The sequence below is a fragment of the Syngnathus leptorhynchus genome, chromosome 16 (genome assembly GCF_054491065.1).
Source record: "Syngnathus leptorhynchus isolate UIUO chromosome 16, UIUO_Slep, whole genome shotgun sequence".
NCBI classification, from domain to species: Eukaryota; Metazoa; Chordata; class Actinopteri; order Syngnathiformes; family Syngnathidae; genus Syngnathus; species Syngnathus leptorhynchus.
Window position 1 is genome coordinate 5632932 of NC_141210.1, and position 15319 is coordinate 5648250.

Genomic DNA, 15319 nt, shown 5'->3' on the forward strand with positions numbered 1-15319 from the left:
ACGTTAAATTAATTTCCAAGGTTTTTTTCTGCAAGTACGAAATTTGTCCATTGAACCGGACGCAAACTGCGAATTTGGACACAGCTACTTGCCGTAGTTAGCGATTCAAGATGGCCGACTTTTTGCGCATGCGTGCCTCAGATCATGCGTGCCCGTATAGGTAACAGATTGTTTCTTGGCAAAGTCAGTTCAACTATCTCTCTCCTGGTCACGTTTGGAGTTTAACACACATTATTCTCAACAATGAGGGCGCTTTTCACGGTCAGTAATGCTCTTTACTTTTTATTTAAACGTACTCACCAGAATGATTACAATGCAAAACGAAAATGACTCTGTGCGTAGTGGTTGGTCCGTGTTATGGAAGTACAGTTGTATCCATGTTAGAGAGGATAAAGACGAAACATTTCGAAACCCAAAGGAAACGCACAAATGGGAAAGTAAAACTTTGGCATTTCAAGAATATAACAGTGGTGACAGTTTGAGTAGCATTTGGGTCAGCGGTGCCCAGGTATGGTCCTTTTGAGCCCCTATCAGAAGATCTTTCCCTTCTTTAACACCATTCCAAATGATCAGCTGAACATATCAAAATAACTTTATCAATATTTAAGATTTTATGGACATCTCCATAGGTGCGCAGTTACGCACGCAAGCTTAATGAGTAAAATGATGTCCACATTAATCCAAAATATTGAGGTACATCTGATTATAGGTTATAGCTGCCTAAATTCTCAGACTGCGCCCCCCATAGGCTGGTGCAGGTATAACATCTACTTGGGTTCAGAGCGACTGTTGACGACGTCAGACTACGGCAGCTCTAGTTGGACAAACTATACTCAACCCTCAGAAATTAGTGCCCAAAATGGATCATCTACTCAATTACTATGTTAATTGTTATAACGCCATTACGGTTACTAACAGTGAAATGTGGCACGTTACTTATGCAGCTTGGGACGCACAACGCAAAAACAAGCTGTCACAATTGCCTGTAAATACTGTAGCCTTGTAAAATATATTCATTTGTCTTCTGTCTTTCTTGCTTCTTGTGTTTTAGGGGGTGTTTCGAACAGTGGGACTTGGAATGAAATCAAGAAGATTAATCCACTACAGTTCTGCATGGCAAAGTCCTCTAATACCCATAGTTATCGAGCAAACGGTCAGTGAAATATTCTTCTGCTTGAATTTTTTATTTTTTTTGTATTACATGGTAGTGTGGTCACAATACTTCAAATTTGTAAAGCATAAAATATAAAAGTTAGCCTTGTTGTCTTGGCATAAAAATTGCTTTAACGTTATTTTTGGTTTATTTTGAGACTTTTTTTTGTGTGTGCGCTTCATTTCAGGGCAGAGGAGAACGCGCCTATGACATATATTCTCGTCTACTTAGAGAGAGAATAATCTGTGTAATGGGTCCGGTAAATCTCTTGCTATAATCATTTTGTTCAGATGTTTTTGTTTTATGATATGCTTTTACGACGATGACAGCATATCTTTTATCTTTTTTTTTTTATTTGACGCCTCCTCTAAGATTGATGACTCTGTGGCCAGTCTGGTTATTGCCCAACTGCTTTTTCTTCAGTCTGAAAGCAACAACAAACCAATCCACATGTACATCAACAGCCCTGGTGAGAAATTGGAGCTCTTCAAGAAATTCTCATTATTGTCCCATTGAATAATAAGGCTTCATACAATATACTCTTTCGTAAGATGTTTCTTAATTCCCTTAGGTGGTGTGGTAACAGCAGGTCTGGCTATATACGACACCATGCAATATATCCTTAATCCCATCTCCACTTGGTGTGTTGGTCAAGCAGCTAGTATGGGTAGTTTGCTTCTGACAGCAGGGACAACTGGCATGAGGCATTCATTACCCAATGCCCGTATCATGGTCCATCAGCCATCCGGAGGTGCTAGAGTAAGACAAATCCAGATTTCAAATCAAGACGAGAAGATTTTCTCCACCTGCAATTATAAAATTTCTTATACATTGCAATGGAATTGTTCTTTTCCAGGGTCAGGCCACTGATATCGCCATCCAGGCTGAAGAGATCATGAAACTGAAGAAACAAATAAACAATCTCTATTCCAAACACACTGGGCAACTGCTCGAAACGATTGGTAAGGTCCCTCCAGAAATACATTTTTATGGAAACACGTTTTATGTAAAAAAAAAAAAAAAAAAGAAAACAAAGTCATGGTTTGTTCAAATTTGCTGTTTTTTGGCTTTTCTTCTGGCTTTACGTAATTGAAATCCATCAACAGTTTGCATATTTCTACTCAATGACATTAAAAATGACTTCAGGCACATGGTCAATGATGAATGTTAGTTTTTAATTGTTCTGTTTTCCAGAGAATATAATGGAGAGAGACCGCTATATGAGCCCCATGGAGGCCCAGGACTTTGGTCTCATTGACATGGTCCTGGTCCACCCACCCCAAGCTGGTAAAGATGAGCCTGAACTGGTTCAGAAAGAGTCTACCACAGCAGCTAGTCCTTCTGCAATCCTGGAGTCTTCAGAACAAAACAATGCTTCAAATGGAACATCCCACCCCACCCCTCACACAAACCCCAACCACAATTGATAATACAATTGTCTATATGCTGTATACTTTTTGTGATTATTAAAAAAATTATAATATTAATAACCTAAACTGGCATCTGTCCTTCCATGCAGCATCAACTCCTCCATGTACAGTAAGAACCATGCAGCCGTCACCGAAATGACATTAATAGGTAAAGTAAATCTAACATCAATTATTAAAAATAGGAATAAGATGTTTGGTTAACAGTGAATGGTGACTGTGTCTCTCTATTTATTGCTGTCGTTTCTACATAAAGCGAAATCAAATATTTAACTCAAGATATGGATTCAAGAACGTTGCGTACGTTTTCGTAACGTCATTATATCGAAAGAGGGCGCTGTTGCAGTGTTTTATGTATCCCGAATTGTGAAGTAGAATGCCACACAGACCTGCCTGACCTGTACACATTCAGATTGAAAATGGCGGTCTCGGTGTTTCCCGGCGTACGGCTGCTGACCATTGGAGACGCAAATGGAGAAATACAGCGACACTCAGAACAGCAACCATTGCGTTTGGAAGTTAAAACCACACAGGAAACTGCATTACTCAACCTCTCTAATGGTACGGTAACCATTTCAACATGAACGCATCGGAACATGTGTGGCATCTGCACCACCAGTGCTAAAGCTAAGCTAAGCTACGCGAAACTATACTATGCTATGCTATTCTATGCTATGTTATGCTACGGTATGCTAAACTATGCTAAGCTATGCTATGATTTGCTTTGCTTTGCACATGCTTATACAGCTTTTCTGATAGCCTTGGCTAACGGTAACGCATGACGCGGTAACGCAGCGTTTCAGGAGCGAATCGCAAGGCAAATATTTCCCCAGTGCCTCGGTTGTAGGTGGAATCATTGGCGAAAAAAATATCGCTTGTTTAACAAGGCTCAAAAAGACATCGTCGATTAGCTGCAATTCAGTATTACACATTTAAATGTTTTAGCACGCGGTATAATTTCCTGTAACGATGCTCTTGAATATATAATTGCAATTATTTAAATGGTTTAATATTTTTTTTAATTCTATTTTGAGATTAGTCTATAGAGGTTGCAAAATTTGTTTTGGGAAAGATGTCAAGTCTACGAGCAGCGGCACGGTGAGGTCTTAACGATAGCCCCTTGTACAGCAGATCGTCTAATCGTATATCTCCAATTACTTGACAAAGCCGTCTAAATACAACATAGCATTGTGTAGTTAGAGGAATTATTATTGATGCTTATCTTTCATTTTTGATTAAAGGCCTTCCTTATGCATTCCTCTTTGTTCTTGTAACAATAGGCTCGATTTTCCCTCCTAAAATAACATTAGGACTGCATTAATGAAAATGTTCTTTCCCAATCATATTCTTATACATATTTAGCGTTTATTTTATAATCAAAACACTGGTGTGTGCTCATTATTGGTTATTTTTGCCCTGACCTGCAACTCTCATGCTAGGATTATTTTGCCGTAAACAAGGGCTGAACAATTTAGTGTTTTGAGACCGAACTTGTGATATCAAACAAGACAATTTTGACATTGTCAAAGCTCTGATTCTTAAAGGGCTCTTATGTCCCATGCTCACCCATCAATGGCATTACTGTGGAGTAAACAGTGCTGCACTAGTTCAAAAAATAAACAGTAGCACGTCCTGATGTCACTCATCCATTTGTAAGTGTTTACTTTTGCAACTGCTTGCTACTACTAACTCCTAGGGGCTTAGCTAGTTTACACTGAAGCACACTGACTTTATTGATAGCATATGTAAATCCATGCAGCAGCAGAAAAGAGACGTGTGATGGGATGTTCTCCGCGGTGGTGACAAACTACCCAGTCGCACTTGATGATGAACTACCAGCAAGCCAAAGTGAATGTTATTGAATCAAATCACCGTCTTGAAGTCCTATTTTTAGCATTCAAACTACATTTTATCAATCGTATCGAATATATTTGAAAACAGGTGTATAACCTAATGCACGAGTAATTCAAAGGCTCACCCCGCCCTTTTCTGCCTTAAGAAGCATCCCAGGTTCCATCCATGAAATGCACATTGCGTAATACAGCTGCAAAACAGACACTGGAACATGAAATATATCTTTGAAATTTCATCTAATACAGAATCTCCTTTTTTTTTCCCCAGGAGAGGACGCAAGTATCTTCAAGTGTTCAGTTTCTAAGGAGACGGAATGCAGCAGAGTGGGAAAGCAGTCGTTCATTATCACACTGGGCTGCAACAGTGTCCTAATTCAGTTTTCCTCACCTGCAGGTACCCTAACTTCGAAGTTGGATTTTATTGTTAGCACCGCTACTTACTTAACTTGTAACCTGATCTGTTCCACGGTTTCAACTTCAGACTTTCAGTCCTTTTATAACGTCTTGAAGAATTGTCGGGGCCATCTTTGTGAGCGGTCAGTCTTCAGTGACAGAACAGAGGAATCATCTGCCATACAGTACTTCCAGGTGAGTAAACAAGAAATGACACGGAGCATCGATCCCTTGTAAAGGATTTTGATCTTTCTTGTTTTTAACTGCAACGAATAATATTGACTTCTTTGTTTTTCATACTTGCAGTTTTATGGATACCTCTCGCAACAACAGAATATGATGCAGGACTATGTGCGCACAGGGACTTACCAACGGGCCATTTTACAGAACCACGCTGACTTTGAGGACAAGGTAATAAGCTATTCGAGTTATTTTTAAAAATGATTCATGTCAGCTTTGTCAACTCAGGGATGTGTTGAGCCATATCAATCGCTCTGACTATAGAAAAGCACGATATAAATCCAATGCATTATATTATTCATAATAATAATAAGCAAATGAATCCAACGGCTGTGTTTATGTTGATGGCTTACAATGGTTTCCTCCAGATTGTGCTGGATGTTGGATGTGGCTCTGGGATCCTGTCTTTCTTTGCGGCCCAGGCAGGAGCAAAGAAGGTCTATGCTGTGGAAGCAAGTACAATGGCTCAGCATGCTGAGGTACAAACTCGAAAGCAATATTTCAAAACATAAACGTGATTTGTTATAGCAGTAAATTAGGGTACAAAAAATAAAGTTCACACGTCAATCTCACCAATCAAACCTGACTCATCACGTGTGTGCTACTTTGCAGGTGCTGGTTAACAGTAACCATCTTGGGGACCATGTAATTGTTATACCAGGAAAGGTGGAGGAGGTGACACTCCCTGAACAAGTGGACATCATCATATCAGAGCCCATGGGCTATATGCTTTTTAATGAGCGGATGCTGGAGAGCTACTTGCATGCCAAGAAGTTCCTTAAACCCAATGGTACACTTGATTATCATGATAAAATCCAAAAGAAAGTTTTGGATCAAATGATGTTGTATTTTACACGATTAGTTGGTAAAATTCTGATTAACTCGTAAATGTTTTTTCTTTGTTGCATTGGTTTTAGGTAAAATGTTCCCTACCATTGGGGATGTTCACCTGGCACCTTTCACAGATGAGCAGCTATACATGGAGCAATTCACAAAAGCAAATTTCTGGTGAGTAGGAAAAAAAAACCAGGCAAGAATTGATCTAGATAAATCATTCTCAATATATTCTGGGTGGGCTGCAAAAAAAGCAAGTCACAAAACATGAATTCAAATTCCATCGTGTATGATAATGGCTTTTATATTCTGCTCTAATAGACCATATTTGCAACATTATAAAACTTTTTTTTCTTTTTTTGTTCCTCAGGTACCAGCCGTCTTTCCATGGCGTAGATCTCTCTGCGCTGCGGGGTGCAGCAGTGGATGAATATTTCCGCCAGCCAATCGTGGTACGTATACCAAGGACAGTCAATAAGCGGACTCTGGTCTGTTAGCTTTTCCGCTCATTGTGTTCGTAAATATATGCGCACAGAAAATGCACTAAATAATGGCTGAACTGATCAAGTAGTTGGAAGTAGCTTTGTGGGCTAGTAGGTTATTGCAGAAAATATTATTACTGTGTTACTTTTGCTTGATGGGATGACCTCACATCTCCATCCACAGGACACATTTGATATCCGTATCTTGATGGCAAAGTCAGTCAAATACACAGTCAACTTTCTGGAGGCGAAAGAAGAGGATCTTTACAGGTACGTGTTCACAGATTCATTATAGGTGTGTGTGAGAGAGAGAATTGATACAAGTCTAATAAATCTACGAACTGTATTTTATGACATTTTTCCTTGTCTTTCAGGATAGAGATCCCCTTTAAGTTCCACATGATGCACTCGGGCCTTGTACATGGTCTGGCTTTCTGGTTTGACGTGGCGTTCATGGGATCAGTGTAAGTCGCACAGTAAATTATTAACGAGAACAAGATGAGATTTTGAAAATGTTCTCATACAAACTAATGCCTGATATAAATGTTCCATGTTTTTCTTAGTTTTTTTTTTTTCTTTGATTGCGCAGACATGAAAAAATGAATGATCTAGCTCTAAAGTGCATTTGTGAACATAAACAGGAGCGTCTCTCTGCTTCAAACAAAATGGAGGGATAGTTGTGTTGTATTGTTGTTTTATATGTGTTTGTAAAGCGCTTCCTTACGGTAAGAGCTGTTGTGAAAGTGCTTCATAAATAAATTTCCTCTCATTCAAAGTCATTGCTTGTTGTCTCCTGACAGGACGACAGTGTGGCTGTCCACTGCACCTACAGAACCTCTTACTCACTGGTATCAGGTACGCTGTTTGCTGCAGTCTCCTTTATTCACAAAGGCTGGGGATACACTGTCTGGGACTGCACTACTAGTGGCCAACAAGAGGTGATTATTATTTTTGAATAAGAAAATGATCATTCATAAATTTGATCGCATTTTACTAGATCTGTTTACTTGTTTGTTTTTTTAAATATCTTGCAGTTGAACATTGTGTTTCATTTTTGCTGCAATTGTGCTATACATGGAGTAAAAATCAGTCTTATCATAACAGGGTGTAAAATACGATAACATACAGCAAACACCATAAACCACTAAAACAATGGGACCAAACACCCAAACTGTTTATTTTTTATTGAAATTTAAAAAAAAAAAAAAAATCTGTTGCCATTTAGGTGTTATTCATCAAGTCATACTTTCTTTCCCAACAGACAAAGTTATGACATCAGTATTGCTGCCCAGGTGGACCAGACTGGATCAAAGTCCAGCAACCTCTTGGATTTAAAGAACCCATTTTTTAGGTGAGTCAATTACGAAATGAAAGGGATCCTTTACTCATTTTCGAGTCGGTTTCCGAAGCTTTGTCCGAGAACTGGGACAAAAAAGTTCCGAGGCAGTTGAATTCTGGGGTTCCGCTGTATCTTGTCGAGATAATGAAGTGATCACTTCATTATTTTTCATGTACAATGAAGGCTGTTGATGCAAATTTACACACCGTGTACATTACACTTAAACCAATCAGATTGTTGATCCTGCCCATCACTTCCTTCATAGGTGAAATACACAGTTTCATTCGCTCTGTTTTCATAATGTCAAACATATATGTATTTACAGGTACACGGGTACCACCCCAAATCCACCTCCTGGGTCGCATTACACCTCCCCCTCTGAGAATATTTGGAATACAGGAATATCCTACAGCATGAGTCAAGGTATGTCCACATCAGGTGAATAACAAACATTCAAGCAAGATGTTAAAATTTTATTTAATTAATGTATTAACTGGGAACACCCAATCTCGAAAACGTCCTTCATTCTTATATACACACATGGACAAAATATATGGTACACCTCTATTAATGGAAGAAAACATCCTAGGAGTCACAGAGATTGTGTGAATCCGACAAAGTTTACGACAAATTCAATCATATCAATTTCAAAATGCTTTTGAGTTGTGGTTCAACAGAAAGTTTTTAAAAACTCATGAAACAGGCCTGGACAAAAATGATGATATCCTTACCCTTAGTATTTTGTTGTACAACCTTTTGAATCAAGTGTTGAGTTGGTGCAATTTTTCAATCAATTAGTGCCGTTTTTTGTAACCTGCAACTGAGACCGAGCTTTCCGACACTGGGCAGCATATTTTTCTCTCGAATACTTTGATCGCCGTGAGATTTAATTGTACTCTGCTTAGATTCAAAATATGAATACAAGTAATATTATTAAAAAAATAAATGTATTTGGTTCTAACTACCAAATTGTTTTTGGGGGGGATTGTTCCAAGTGGCTTACTTTAAGTAGAATCTCACATTGCATTGTAGCATATATATCGATTTCATCGACGTCGCTGCCCTGCAATCCAGCCACGACGATGAAAGCTGGACTGGTTTAGACCGATGTTGGCTACACATCAACATAACATCATTTTTATGTTCTATAATGTTATCAAAATGACACAACTTTGGTTTCTCTTGCAAATACAATTTGGTTTTTGGTCCAATTTTTTAACCCAAATTGGGTTGTTTCGAATGCAGCATTTTTAAGGGTGTATTTTTTTGCCATTTGCCAGCATTTTGTAGTGTAGGTGTGAGTTTGAATACCTATAAGTTCTGATTTTAGTCAATCACAGCATCCCTTTTGTCCTGCTCATATACTGTCAATTTCCATTGCTGGTCACTACCGCCTTTCCTAAGCTGTTGTGTAATATTGGCCGAGTGGCATCCTGGTGTATGGTGTGTTGTACTTCCAAAACGGCATTGATGGAGAAGCATTGAAAGAAGCACAGTCAGCCATTAACTGCCCATAGCTAGTTTGTTCATTACAAAAAACTAAAAAAAAAAGTCATTGATGTAGAAGGGCTGAGAACATGTTCTGGTCACTTGTACAATTTGCTCATGAGGATGTAAAACTTTCAACGATCATTTCCAATACATGACAATATTTATTCATTCATTTTTTACAAAACGGACACCTTTATTTCTGCATTGAAATGGGAATGTAGTACTGTATTATGGCAGCTTCATCATCATAGTGAAAACATTGCCACACTGTAAAATACTATTTGTTAGTCATTGATTATGCTCTCCCTTAATATATGTTCAGATGTGTTTTTATTGTGGTAAAGACCTAAAAAGGTGCTATAAATGTGTTAAAATGTCTTCAGTGTATTCCTGTATCGCATATTTTAATTTAACTCCGGGGGTATGAAACATAACCCCCACGATGGAATGGGATTTATTGCGTATTAAAATTAGAGCTCGGAATGGCACCAACCTTAGCCACCATCGATAATCACCAAAAGTGTTTGGCAGTAGCCATGAAGTCGTTACAGCCGTTAACCATCTTATTTATGGCGTACTATAGGTGGCAGTAACGTACCAAAAGTATTTTCCAACCCCCCAAAAGAAAGTAGAAATTCAGAAACACGAGAAGAGTAATCATGGCAAAAAATGTGGGATGAGAAATTACAGCAGTAAAAGACACAATATCGGACCACCATTCAACCTTTGGCCATAAAGCGACGTGGGATTCTAGTTAAGGTAAGCCATTTTAAACTAAAAATAAAACATGACTGTATTTGGAGGTTTCCTGCCAACAACACTGGGGTGGGTCCAGAGTGAAGTATATTTATATATATATATATATTTTTTTTTTCTGGTAGTGGTCAAGTATGTAAATAGGCCAAAATATTTTTGGAATTGAATTTCATTGCCTTAATTGTCATTGTACAACTGGTCTACAACGAAATGAAGATATTCCACCAGTGAGAGGCTGCTGCCAGGCGCCGCTAGGAACAATTTAGGGTTCAGTGTCTTGCTCAAGGACATTTTATGGTCACCAGGGGGTTGGGATTGAACCCACCACCTTCAAGTTGTGAACGCTGTGTGCCTGTGTGTTTCTGCACGTCTGTATGCGTGGTGCGTGCACGTTGCTTAAAGGGGTCGTCAAACGTTTGTGGAACATCTGTAGTTTGCTCTCCAAAATTAAAATGAGGAGTGATGACTTGTAATGATTTTACCAAAGACAGTCAAACTGTATATTACCAATCCCTTATCACCACAGGAATGAAGAGGACATTTGATTGATTTCAAGGATAGCCCCTTGAGAGATATCTCATTTTCAAATAGGTCCTTTCAACACACACAAATAATATCGAATTGCAACACAATTCTTAATCAAACTTATTTGAACGATAAAGGAAGTTTAGCGCTTAATGTAATGTAACAAACCTCCAAACTGTGATCCCATACGTGCCACCTTGATCCTTTTCTTTGTTAATATTGGTGATTGCTGTGTTTCTTATCATCCTATCCAGGAATGCCTGCAGCTTATGACCTTAGTACAGTCATTGGCAGTGGCTCATCAGTCTCTCACAACAACCTTATTCCTCTAGGTACGTCTTTCTCCCTGTTTTGTCACAGCATTGTCAAGATTATTGACAAGGCCATCGAAACGCAAATCAACCAAATTCTCACCAAATGCGTTATCTTCCCCCCAAAAAAAAAAAATGTCTACTTCAGACTGGGTTAAACATGCCCCTTTGTACAAAATGCAGTGTGGAAGAATTAGTGAAGTACTAGTACGTGTATCATAACATGAATTTTAGCTGGCATGAATGACACGTTACCATTAATTCCCAATTGTCTGAACTTTAAAAAAAAAACAAAAAAAAAACATACATGTAAAATATACATATTACTCCCTTTCCCCGGCAAAATCGCGACATTTTATTTTTATTTATATGTGTATATATTACTCCCTTTCCCCTCTATGTGTGACCTCCACGGGTACACTTTAAATCCTTCTCACGTTAATAAATAAATATTCAATATTTACGTATAATGGTGTGCTATACATACCCACTGGGTGCATTTGCTATCATTAGCTTAAAACATGGAGACGTATTTGTGTGCATGAAGCAAGTGGATCACTCAGATCACTCGATACTTGTATCTATCTAATATTTGTCTTATCATTTGTAGTCTACTCCACTTTTGTGGTTTCCTCCCACATTCTCAAGACATGCATGATAGGACGATTGATCCACTCCAAATTACCCGTAGTTGTAAGTGTGAATGGTTGTTCGATACAATAATGATCTTTACTTCACGGTAAATCATCTTCTTTAATGGCCCAATAAGTGATCAAGTGGGGCAATTGTTGTTTTTTTCCGCATAGAGCAGAGGAAGCAGTTTTCAGTGGACCCGGGATTCTCACTAGATCTACAACAACAACAATGTCAGTGCAATCCAAAGTGTTAAGTTTTTTTGTCGTAGTTCTGGGCTGCAGCAGAGTGCATGACAATGTCCACAATTAGTTTGTGCATGTTTGTGCATTTACAACCCAAAAAAAAATGCTGCTGTTGGTGAAAAGAATTCCGCCTGACATTTACAAGCAAACGTAATTTGCGGTCAACTTTTAAGACCAGCCTGACTCGCGAGTTATATTTCCAATTTTGTTGTATACGTGTTGTACAATGACAATCAAGGCATTCTATTGTGTCGGCCTTTTGTTGGTGGTCGCCGATAGTGACTCTGTAATTGGCTTAGAAAGTTCCAAACGGGTGAAAGCTCCCTTTCGGGTGAAGTGTGTGCTGCAAAAACATTGATACTCTCATTTCAATCCTTTTGACTTATTTTCAACCACAACTATCCATCCAACTTGATGAGGCTTGAGGTGTTGCAATGAGGAATAGTACTGCCATACTTGTGGCATTATATTTAAAAAAAAAAAAACTTGAAGCTCGAATCACTGCAAAGGAGATATTGAGTAAAGTCTGTGAATACTTGATATACATGTCTTTTTTTTTTTTTTTTTTGTACATTTCCAATGTTCATCTTTTTATTGAAAACAAGCTGGTATTGTCTGCCGCACGGCAACGGCTTCTGCCTTTCACACAATGCCTGCGCGCTTCCGCAGGAAATATCGATTATCACGTGGGTACCTAGACCTAGATCTCAATTTTACTCTCTTCGATCTCATCGACTTTCTGTCTAATGTGCTTTGGCCATGGATCCCATTTTTTTAATTTATTTTTTTTATTAAAAAAAAAAAAGCCAGGCACCAGTTAAGCGAGATGAATTTAATTGATTTCTTCTGTGGATTTCACAACTGGTGTATGAAATTAAAAGAAATGATTCGAATCTAACTCACAGTTGCCATTGTCACATTGGCTGCAGTTGTTGCGAGCACTTTGAGATAAACTCCAACCATGAGTTAGCATCAAAACGTGCAATCTCTTTGATGGTTCACCTTCAAGAAGTAAATCCTTCTTTTTTGTAAGTCTTGGGCTCTTATATGTACCACTAAATTTTTGCACCGCTCTATAAAAAGTACAACTTCATTAAAAATTCCAAACAAAGCTACAGAAATTAAAAAAAAAAAAATATTCCACTATAAATTGATTTAAAAAATAAAATAAAATAAGAATCATTCCCCCAGGCCTGCCTTGTGTTCATGGTTTCATGAGTTTTTCTAAATGTTTAGCCCCGCTAAAATTCATCTTGTTTTATTGGCAAACAGCGAACTAATTTCATGTGAAATTTGGGATTTTGATTTTTTGATTTTTTTTGAGAGCGTCTGCTCTCCAAAAACATAACTAAAGCAGTTCTTGTGGCGAAGGAATTGTCAACCCAACTTTGATGAGCCTCCCCGTCACCTAGCAATTCAAAAACTCAAGCTGTTTTCCCTTGTCGTCTCAGGTCTTAACATGGTACAGCCCAAGTTTGAAGTCAATCGGGTGAACCAGCTAGGACAAGGGTACAAAGGTATGACCTGTAATTATGCAAAACTGTGCCAAAAATTTGACCTTCAAAAAATTCACTACTCTCTTTTTTCCTGTTCACTTTAACATATTTCTGCCATGGACCTTTTTATGCATCTTGAGGTGCTACAACAGAAATTCATCAAATCACTTGCGCTAAGGTTTACGCGCTAGTCACTTAGCTTCGGACAATCCTCCATTCAAAATACGACTTGAAAATAGATTTATGACCAAAATAAAATTGGGGTCCATGCCAAAGTCACGTTAGACAGAAAGTTGGATCAAAGCGAGTAAAATCGAGATTTAGGTGTGCGTGCCACAGTACGTGGCAAAATATTGAACCGTTTGGGTTCAATTTCATCAAAAGTCAATTTCACGACTTCATTGTCGGAGCTGGCGAAAAGCCTTCCGCCGCGAGGTCATGTTCATTTGCTCCTGCAGCGTTGTAACTGTTGGCAGGGAGGTCTGCGTGTCATCACTTACTTTGGGCTTATTGTTCAGAAAAAAAAATCACTTGTAAATGTTGCCAGTTGTGAGTTAAGGTTTTCATTTGCTTGTTTCATGCTGCAAATCTGACATTTTCTGCTCCCAAACTCTGGAGGGACCCGGGGATTGATTTTCTTTCTTTCTCTCTGTCTCTCTTTCTCTCTCTGTCTCTCTCTGTCTCTCTCTGTCTCTCTCTCCCTGTCTCGCTCTCTCTCTCTCTCTCTCTCTCTCTCTCTTTGTCTTTCTCTCTGTCTCTGTCTCTCTCTCTCTTTGTCTTTCTCTCTGTCTCTGTCTCTCTCTCTCTCTCTCTCTCTCTGTCTCTCTCTAAATAAAAAATAAATAAAATAAAGGAATAAAAAAGTATGCAAACGCTGTCTACTGGATGTTTTGACATGCTTAGCAAATAAGCGCTCTTTGTTTTTCTTTTGTCGGCAGTGAACACAGGTATTGTGAACCACACCCACTCCAGGATGGGCTCCATCATGAGCACAGGAATTGTCCAGGGTATGTCCAGTTAATAATCAACACAGTACAGAAATCCACATTGGTAAGCTCAATGTATTTATCGTGCAAACAGTCACAGGGAGTCTTGAATGTAATCCTTCTGCTCTCTTTTTCAGGGGCTGCAACAGGCCAGACGGGTCCCAGTAGCAGTGGTACTTACTATCCGGTCACCAACCAGTTTACCATGGGGGGCGCCGCTATTTCCATGGCCTCGCCCATGGTCATCCCTAGCAACACAATGCATTATGGCAGTTAAGATGAAGACTTTGCAAAGACCCCTTTAACTTGCCCCATTCTGCATGACGGACTTCCCAGTACAAAAAAAAAAAAAAAAAAACTGCCGCTGCCTCTTCTGAATTCTAACCGACCCATGGACTACAGCCGATACCAAAACCAGTGCTCTTCTAGCACTTAGCGACTTCCTTCAACATCTTCATTCTGTTACCGTCTGTCCATAATTGTACATCACCCTTTTATCCGTCCAAGCTAATTTTTAAAATCTAGATTCCCAAGGCCCTTGAACACCAATGAATAGCTGAGCTGCAGCGGTTTTGTCACCTCCAAGTCTTTATTTCTCTTTTTTTTGTGTTTTTTTTGTTTCTCGTATTATCAAAAGAGAGCTCTACACCAGCTGCCAGATGGAGTTGTACTCCCAATTCTTCATAACATCATGATCAATGAGTTCTTTCTTTTTTTTTGGGGGGGGGGGGCTGCTGCTGGTTACCTTTATCACGTCATGTCAAACAAAACAAAAAATAGTGAGGGAAAAAAAAAAAAAACATTTGCACCATGACCTCAACTTCAGTGTATATGTATACAAGGAAACTTATATCCTGAAGTGTAATAGAATTTTTCTTTGGCAATCCAAACCTTTGTATGAACCTTTTATTTTCTGATCATTACCTGAGTATCAGGTCATTGATGTGTTTTTGTTGCAGTCTTTCATAAAATAGATGGACCCCACAATGAACGAACCCTTTGTTAACGTGTATGCTGAGCCATGACATAAATATGCACCTCTTATTTTCCTCTTTGTCTGCTGTAAATTGTGGTCCAGTGAACTTTTCATTATGACCCTGAGCCCATTCACGAAATTCACTGAACCCCATCTAAAGCTATTTATGATCATAAAAT

General features: G+C 38.8%; 2 protein-coding genes across 22 annotated transcripts; both read left to right on the forward strand.

The window, feature by feature from the left end:
- The first annotated feature begins 114 nt into the window (after nt 1-114).
- On the forward strand, nt 115-2643 carry clpp (caseinolytic mitochondrial matrix peptidase proteolytic subunit). The gene is made up of 7 exons (XM_085933202.1): nt 115-261; nt 1052-1153; nt 1341-1412; nt 1526-1622; nt 1725-1912; nt 2010-2115; nt 2348-2643. The coding sequence occupies exons 1-7, from the start codon at nt 244-246 to the stop codon at nt 2578-2580; spliced, it is 816 nt and encodes a 271-aa protein (XP_085789328.1). The 5' UTR covers nt 115-243; the 3' UTR covers nt 2581-2643.
- On the forward strand, nt 2586-15212 carry carm1 (coactivator-associated arginine methyltransferase 1). Of its 21 annotated transcripts, XM_085933180.1 has the most exons (20): nt 2588-2731; nt 2993-3141; nt 4702-4827; nt 4915-5021; nt 5133-5237; nt 5435-5545; nt 5679-5856; nt 5984-6074; nt 6271-6352; nt 6567-6652; nt 6757-6846; nt 7183-7320; nt 7644-7733; nt 8047-8144; nt 10748-10825; nt 11415-11497; nt 11616-11670; nt 13134-13199; nt 14117-14185; nt 14302-15212. In XM_085933180.1, exons 2-20 carry the CDS (start codon nt 3000-3002, stop codon nt 14439-14441), a joined length of 1935 nt encoding a protein of 644 aa, XP_085789306.1. In that variant the 5' UTR covers nt 2588-2731; nt 2993-2999; the 3' UTR covers nt 14442-15212. The 21 variants fall into 21 exon arrangements, 19 of the variants coding, with proteins under 19 accessions (XP_085789310.1, XP_085789306.1, XP_085789311.1 ...); XM_085933184.1 differs by lacking the exon at nt 2993-3141 and having other exon boundaries at nt 2586-2731; XM_085933185.1 differs by lacking the exon at nt 2588-2731 and having other exon boundaries at nt 2936-3141; nt 14117-14228; nt 14302-14536.
- The last annotated feature ends 107 nt before the right edge of the window (nt 15213-15319 follow it).

Coding starts and splice junctions, on each gene's coding strand:
- carm1 (XM_085933180.1), top strand. CDS start 3,000: ATGGCGGTCTCGGTGTTTCCCGGCGTACGGCTGCTGACCATTGGAGAC. Junction 3,142..4,701: donor ATTACTCAACCTCTCTAATG/GTACGGTAACCA, acceptor TTTTTTCCCCAG/GAGAGGACGCAAGTATCTTC. Junction 10,826..11,414: donor CAACAACCTTATTCCTCTAG/GTACGTCTTTCT, acceptor TATCATTTGTAG/TCTACTCCACTTTTGTGGTT.
- clpp (XM_085933202.1), top strand. Junction 1,623..1,724: donor CATGTACATCAACAGCCCTG/GTGAGAAATTGG, acceptor TAATTCCCTTAG/GTGGTGTGGTAACAGCAGGT. Junction 2,116..2,347: donor GCAACTGCTCGAAACGATTG/GTAAGGTCCCTC, acceptor TCTGTTTTCCAG/AGAATATAATGGAGAGAGAC.